The following is a 7858-nucleotide window of genomic DNA, read 5'->3' on the forward strand; positions in this document are numbered from 1 at the left end:
GTTGGGGGAAAGACTGGATTTGGGTAATGGAAATAAAAGAAAAAGAAAGAAAAGCAAAGGAAGAGGTGCACCTGAAGAAAATACAGAAAGAAGGGATGTCATCTGGTGACTGCTTGAAAGGAGAAGGTGAAGTGGGCATCCCTGCAATTTCATACCATGAAGAAAGCTGGTATTGCTGAGAATCAGGAAAGTTAAGCAGAGAAGATGGGTGAGGGGTGAATGGAGGGGTAGGGAGGAAAGGAGGTGGAGGAGGGAGGAGACAATGAGTGGTTTGGTGTACACCAAGCTTGTCCAACCTGCGGCCCAGGACGGCTTTGAATGAGGCCCAACACAAATCCATAAACTTCTTAAAACATTATGAGATTTTTTTTTGCCAATTTTGTTAGTGCAGTAGCTTTCGTTAGTGTATTTTTGTTGTTGTTGCTGTTAGATAGAATCTTGCTCTGTCACCAGGCTGGAGTGCAGTGGTGCGATCTCAGCTCATTACAACCTCTACTTCCAGGGTTCAAGCGATTCTCCTGCCTCAGCCTCCTGAGAGCTGGGACTACAGGCATGGGCCACCACACCAGGCTAATTGTTTGTATTTTTGTAGAGACAGGGTTTCATCATATTGGCCAGGCTGGTTTCAAACTCCTGACCTCAAGCGATCCCCCTGCCTTGCCCTCCCAAAGTGCTGGGATTACAGGCATGATCCCACCGTGCCCAGCCTAATTACCATATTTTATATGTGATTCAAGAAAATTCTTCGTCTTTCAATGTAGCCAGGAGGTGGAGGTTGCAGTGAGCCGAGATTGTGCCACAGCACTCCAGCCTGAGCGACAGAGCCAGGCCTGTCTCAAAAAAAAAAAAAAAAAAAAATCAGACGCCTGGCACTGAAAGAAACCATTCCACTTGAAAACAGCTAAAGATATGATGCCAGACACCAGGTACTTCACAGTCTGGCTGGAGAGCAGATAGCCATGCATGAAGTACCTATTAAGACCAGGGTGCAAACTCAAACCCCTGAGAGGCCAGGTGAAATTTCACCCAGGCTGGTGTGCAATGGCGCCATCTTGGCTCACTGTAACTTCCGCTTCCCGGGTTCAAGTGATTATCCTGCCTCAGCTCAGCCTCCTGAGCAGCTGGGATTGCAGGTGTCTGGCACCAGGCCCCGCTAATTTTTGTATTTTTAGTAGAGACGGGGTTTCTCCATGTTGACCAGGCTGGTCTCAAACTCCTGACATCTTGATCTGCCTGCCTCAGCCTCCCAAAGTGCTGAGATAACAGGCATGAGCCACTGCGCCTGGCCCTTTTCTAGTATTCTTTAACAACTCTGCTTTCTTGGATGGGAATTCATGAGCTCTAGTACTTGAGAAGATTTTCATCTGTAGATTTTAGGATTTTCTTATCTACCATATTCAGCATCCATCCTGGAGCAAACCCAAAGAAAATCTGCCTTGGATCCTCCTGAGCACTGAACATTTGAAGAGTTCTTCTTTTGTGATATCCAGTAAATTAGAACTGTCCTTCCTGGCAAGCTCAAGTTGTGCTTCAGGAAATTTGGCAGGATCTGCCAGGTTCCCATGATTCTTTCCATTGGTGGAATACGGTACCAGTGCTTCAGATGGAAGCATTCTTTTGGAATGGGTTGTCCCCAAAAGAATGGAGCAGGTTTGGATAGAATTTCCAGACTTCTTGGATCATAGAAGGCTGTAGTGACACCACCACCATTTTTTTTTTCAATTGCAGCAATAGCTAGTTCTGAAGCCAACTGTACTTCAATATTAACTTTTTTTTTTTTTTTTTTGAGACAGAGTCTCACTCTGTCACCAGGCTGGAATGCAGTGGCATAATCTCGGCTCACTGCAACCTCCACCTCCCGGGTTCAAGTGATTCTCCTGCCTCAGCCTACCACGTAGCTGGGACTACAGGCGCGTGCCACCACATCCAGCTAATTTTGTATTTTAGTAGAGACAGGGTTTCACCATGTTGGCCAGGATGGTCTCAATCTCCTGACCTCATGATCCGCCCACCTTGGCCTTCCAAAGTGCTGGGATTACAGGCATGAGCCACCGCGCCTGGCCCAATATTAACTTTCACCTGAAAGGTGTCAGCAACCTTTTCGACCAGCTGAACACCATAATCCTCTTTAAGTGGCTGAATGGTCACACCTCTTCCATTGACAAGCTGCTTTAAGTCAATAGGATGAGTAGGATCAACAGGACCCAAATCAGTAAGATATTGCAGTCTATTGATACTTAAAGGATGATACTGGTGTCTGAAGCTAGTTCCTTCATTAAATCTGTATTTTGGGATTCCAATGTAAAATAGAGTCTGGCCATCCTCAAAGCCCAGCAGAGTCAGTTTCCTCTCTGCCTTTCTCTTCTATGGCCTCTGCCACATTTTCTGCCTCTTCTCCGACCTTATGGTAGTCTCATGGGTTTCCTGGAGCCAGGATTCGGCTTTAAATTGGTCAGGCTCATGTGCAGCAGGGCCCAGAGCCGCCATAACCTGCGAAGAGGTTTATTTCTTCCTTTCTGACCTGTATGTCTTTTATTTCTTGCCTAATTGCACAGCCTAGATCCTCCATCTGGTACAATGTTGAATAGGAGTGGTAAGAGAGACACCCTTGCTTTGTTCCTGAAATCGGGCGATGTGGGGAAGCTTTCAGTCTTTCACCACTCAGTATGAGGCTACCTGTAGGTTCTTTGTAGAAGCCTTTCATCGGGTTGATAAAATTCCTTTCTATTCTTAGTTTGCTGAGAATTTTTATCACGAGGAGTGTTGGGTTTTGTCAAATGCCTTTGCTGCATCATTTCCACTCACATTTCATTGGGAAAACCTGTTATACCTGTCCAAAAGCTGCAGAACATCAGGTAGAGTCCAGTGGTGACAGCTGTGGCAGCAGGCCGAGCCCCAGACCCTGCCAGGCTAGAGGTGTCCTGGGGTTGGAGGAGCAGGCTTGCCCCCTCCCTCTGCTCAGAAGGTCCAGCAACCTGACCAGACTGGATTTGCCGGGGTGCAAGCTTCCTTGCATGTCCACATGTCCTCAACAGGGAAGGGTCTACCCAGGGCCATCCTGCCTCAAAGGAGAAGTGGTTTACTGCTTTCCCCACCTTTAGAGGGAATGAGGGCCCCTGCTCCTGGTCCTTACTCTACTCCATTGTCCAGTTGGCGCATGCCCTGAGGCTTCCATTATACAGATTGGAAGCTAAGGTGTAAAAGAACTAAGAATTTGCATAAGATCCCCAACAGGTAAAGAAAGGCCCCAAACCTAGGCTCTAGTCTTCGTTTTTCTGACCCAGCTTCCTTTAACCAGTAGGGCTGGCCCAACGCCCCGGGCTTCACCCAACGCGGGAAGTCCGAGAGGCTGGGTCGGGCGCCCAAGCGAGGGCCCAGGTGGGGCGAAACAGGCGCAGCCAAGGGGCTGGCACCTCGGCCCCCTGCCGTGGATTCAAAGGGTAGGGCTCCACCCCCTCGAAGCCCCGAGCCCACTTTGATGTGCTGATGCGGCCTGGAAGGGGCCACTTCACACCTCGGGCTCGGAATAAAGCGGCCGCTGGTCGCCGGCCCCCAGACGCGCCGCCGCTGCCATGGCCCAGCCCCTGTGTCCACCGCTCTCCGAGTCCTGGATGCTCTCCGCGGCCTGGGGCCCAACTCGGCGGCCGCCGACCTCCGACAGGCACTGCGGCCGCTCCCTCGTCTCGTCCCCAGACTCATGGGGCAGCACCCCAGCCAACAGCCCCGTGCAGAGCCCCGCGCGGTCCGGCGCCCGCCTGGATCCCCGCGCCCCCACCGTAGGGAGGCGCGGCGCGCGCAGCAGCCGCCTGGGCAGCGGGCAGAGGCAGAGCGCCAGTGAGCGGGAGAAACTGCGCATGCGCACGCTGGCCCGCGCCCTGCACGAGCTGCGCCGCTTTCTACCGCCGTCCGTGGCGCCGGCCGGCCAGAGCCTAACAAAGATCGAGACGCTGCGCCTGGCCATCCGCTACATCGGCCACCTGTCGGCCGTGCTGGGCCTCAGCGAGGAGAGTCTCCAGCGCCAGCGCCGGCGCCGGCAGCGCGGGGACGCGGGGTCCCCTCGGGGCTGCCCACTGTGCCCCGACGGCTGCCCAGCGCAGACGCAGACACGGACGCAGGCGGAGGGGCAGCGGCAGGCGCAGGGGCGCAGGCTGGGCCTGGTCTCCGCCGTCCGCGCCGGGGCGTCCTGGGGGTCCCCGCCTGCTTGCCCCGGAGCTCGAGCCGCGCCCGAGCCGCGCGACCTGCCTGCGCTCTTCGTCGAGGCAGCGTGCCCGGAAGGGCAGGTGATGGAGCCGAGCCCACCGTCCCCGGTTAGTGCCCCTTCCCTGCGCCCCTTCGGCCGTGCCCCGCGCACAGCCCCACCGCCCCCCACGGCGAGGACCAGGCACCCTGCCGCTCCACGCCAGCAGCCTGGCCTCCATAGTATGCCCAGGGCGCCAAGAGGCGAGGGCAGGGAAAGGCCACGCAGGGGACTGGGTCTCCCCTCGCTAGGGGCCCCCTGAGGGTGGAGCCCACGAACGCCGACACCCGCACAAGGTCACCAGTGCTGAGGGCTGCCCTGTTCCCTCTCTCCCTGCAGCTCCTTCCTGGCGACGTGCTGGCCCTGCTGGAGACCTGGATGCCCCTCTCGCCTCTGGAGTGGCTGCCTGAGGAGCCCAAGTGACAGCGGACAACTGACGCTGTCTCTGTGAGCACCGAGGCTTTTTTGGCCTCAGCCCCTTCAAAGTGGTTCCTTAGCAGACTGCCTTTCCTGGAAGAGGGCACCGGCGATCCCGGCAGGGGCATTCCTGCGGATGAGAGCCGCCCCCACCACAGTGGCCCTTCTCAGCACCCGCCCTCCATGGAGGGACCCATAGGGTTAGACACTTTGAAGCAAGCAGGAGGCTCTGCCTAATGTGAATTTATTTATTTGTGAATAAACTGCTGGTGTCATTTGGCAATTTCTTCTTCCTACCTGTGGACACAAAACTCCCTCTCTCCCTCTAAAGAAGAGCATGGGAGAGGTGGGAGGGGTTCTTGCAATCTTTAGCCCTCCCACCCCCACAGGCCCAAACCTCTTTAACCTTACCCCCAGCCCTGGTTCAGCATCTAGTCCAGATGGGTCAGCCTGGAAGGGGTAGGTAGGGGCGTCGTTTGAGAAGGCAGTGGCAAGTAGAATCTGCTGATCTTTTTTTTCTTTGAACCTGGTGGGGAATTGGTTAAAACCAAAATATCTGTGTAGAAATACAACTCCGTTATTGAGTATTTGTTGTATGTATATCAGGTACCTATTATATTCAAGTAACCATTTTACAGAAGGATGAGGATCAGCACTCAAGCCCCCGTAGGCCTCCAGAGTCCCAGCGCTCAGCTCTTGTAGGATTTTGCCAGCTTCATGCATGTTGGGGCCTGAGGGATAACAGCTACAAGAGGTCATTTTCTTGTGTCTTGGGGCCTTATTCTCCATAGACTGGAGCACCCTGGCCTTGGATCTCCTGCCCCCTACTCCGACATTTTCCCATCTCCCTTTTCTCTGGTTTCCTCACCTTGTGGCTTAGAGATATATATAACAGTGTGGCGGTCCTGAGTTTATATATCCGTGACCTCCTAGAGGCCTAGCTGGGGTGAGATGAGCGCCCATGGGGTTGCATCAGAATCCACACAGGCAGTTGCACTCCTGTCTGCGTTGGCTGGAGTCACATCAGGGAGCAAGAGACGGGAGCCTTGAGCCCAGAAAGTGTGTCCTTATCCAGCCAGGGTGTCTAGGGAACAGTCATCCTTGGAGGGTGGGGTGGGAAAAAGGGATGTGTAGGCTCTCTGCCAAGTGTCCTTTACCCTCTATGGATAGATACCCAGTTCTCCCCTCTTCTCCTTCAAGTGTCTGAAACACAGGCCTTAGTGTCTGTTTTTATAAAAGCTTTATTAAGATACAATTCACATACCATAAAATTCACTCTTTTAACAACTGAATGGCTTTAGTACATCCACAGAGTTCTGCAACCATTGCCACTAATTTTAGAACATTTTCACCCCCCAAAAATAAACGTGTACCTGGTAACATCACTCCCCATTATTCCCCTACTCCCAGCCCCTGGTACTCACTCATCTAGTCTCTGTCTCTATAGGTTTGTTTTTTCAGGACATTTCATATAAAAGGAATCACAAAATATGGCCTTTTGTGTCTGGCTTCTTTCACTGAGCACAGTGTTTTTAAGGCTCATCATGCTGCCTCCTGTGTCAGAACACAGTTTCTTTTTACTGCCCGTTGTTCAGCTACATCACAGTTGGTTTATCCGTTCATCCGCTGATGCTGCTGGGTTTGCTTTTCAACTGCTTCAGAGATCCCTTCCAGTACTCTAGCCCCGGCCAGGAGGGGCTGTAATGCAGAGTGGGATCGAGTCCCTGATCTGCAGTTCAGGGGTCTAGGCCAGGCAGGGCACACCCAGGCTGGCGCTTGGCCGCAGAGAATGCGCTCCAAAAGTCATGCCTGCAGCGGGGTGGGACCTCACACCTCCGCGGGTCACCCCCTTTCCTGCTCCTCTGTCCCATCTCTCACTCCCCTCCCAGGACCCTAACTGGGGTAGAGCGGGAAGTTTTCTGGAGCCGACCCAGCTTAGAAGATCTATTTGCATGGCAAAGGCCCTGCGTTTTAGAATGGGGAATTAAAGTTATTAGCAAGTCTTTTCACAGATAAGTGGGGCTCATTGGCCAGCCCCCTTCCCTGCAGAGGTCTTCTTCTCCGGCTCTGAGCCTGGGAGTGGCCCACTGTTTATTAGCACCTAGGTGTGAATTTTCATTAACAAGGTTCTGCTAATAGCTGCCCAGACTCAGGACTGGAGATAGGAAGGGGACACCTCCCCCTGCTCCAGCGTCCCCATCCCCCATCTCGGCCAGCGCCATCCCACACCCGGAGGAAACCCTGTGTGCCTGTTCACAGAGCCGACAACAGTAGCCAGCGTCCAGGTAGGCACCCCGTGCCAGATGGTAGCGGAGCCTCCCTCACCTCAGTTCTCAGTCCCACTGCGAGGTAACCCCAGCTGCAGGGCCACTTTAAGAACACGGGGGTTAAGAAAAAGGCTGCAGATGGTGGATGGCAGTGTTGGGATCTGGACCCCGCTGTGACTCCAGACCTGTGTGTGTAATCACTGGGTGTGCTGCCCTCACTATGGCTGAACACCAGCTTGTCTCAAGAACAGAGGGTGCTGGGGGGTGTCTCACCTCCCCCGAGGCCCAGGCAGGATGCCCCACTGTGGAGTGGTCTGGGCCAGGCCCCACGTGCCGTGGAGGGGGTAATGAGAAAGACTGCACCGGCATGGGGGCGCCTGCTGAGGCCAGCTAGCTGCCCTCTGGTCCCCTCTGGTCCCCAGCCACCCTCCTCTTCTTGGGAGCTGCTTTCACAGGACCACCTGGTGAGAAGGCCAGCGCAGGGAAACCAGCATTTCCAGAGCAGCGACCCTCGGCCAGGCTGTGTGCTTAGTCCTAATTAAGGACTAACTTGAGCCTAACTTGAAATTTGGGCTGAGGGCCGCTGGCGAGGTGGGTAGGTTTGCACTCCCCTGTTTTACAGACAGAAGCTGAAGCACAGGGAGCTCAAGGAACTTCCCATGAGGCTAGAGCGCGGCCCTGGGGAAGGGCCAGCTGTGGGCTGTGGTTGGTGAAGGCTGTCTTTGCAAGAGTCCTGGCAGCAAGGTAGATGTGTGTGTGTGTGGCAGTGGGGCTGTGTGTGTGCATGTGTGTGCGCGTGTGTGTGTGGTGGCGGGGCTGTGTGTGTGTGGAGGTGGGGCTGTGTGTGTGCATGTGTGTGCGCGTGTGTGTGTGGAGGTGGGGCTGTGTGTGTGTGGCAGTGGGGCTGTGTGTGTGCATGTGTGTGCGCGTGTGTGTG

At 54.4% G+C, this 7858-nt stretch overlaps 1 protein-coding gene and 1 pseudogene across 1 annotated transcript; one reads left to right on the forward strand and one right to left on the reverse strand.

Annotated features, from left to right (window-relative positions):
• Positions 1–1332: 1332 nt before the first annotated feature.
• Positions 1333–3574, reverse strand: LOC108521392 (39S ribosomal protein L15, mitochondrial-like; annotated as a pseudogene).
• On the forward strand, positions 3494–4937 carry MESP1 (mesoderm posterior bHLH transcription factor 1). The gene is made up of 2 exons (XM_017861208.1): positions 3494–4307; positions 4577–4937. The coding sequence occupies exons 1-2, from the start codon at positions 3573–3575 to the stop codon at positions 4658–4660; spliced, it is 819 nt and encodes a 272-aa protein (XP_017716697.1). The 5' UTR covers positions 3494–3572; the 3' UTR covers positions 4661–4937.
• Positions 4938–7858: the final 2921 nt, after the last annotated feature.

This window comes from Rhinopithecus bieti, unplaced genomic scaffold (genome assembly GCF_001698545.2).
Source record: "Rhinopithecus bieti isolate Rb0 unplaced genomic scaffold, ASM169854v2 scaffold_57534, whole genome shotgun sequence".
NCBI lineage: Eukaryota > Metazoa > Chordata > Mammalia > Primates > Cercopithecidae > Rhinopithecus > Rhinopithecus bieti.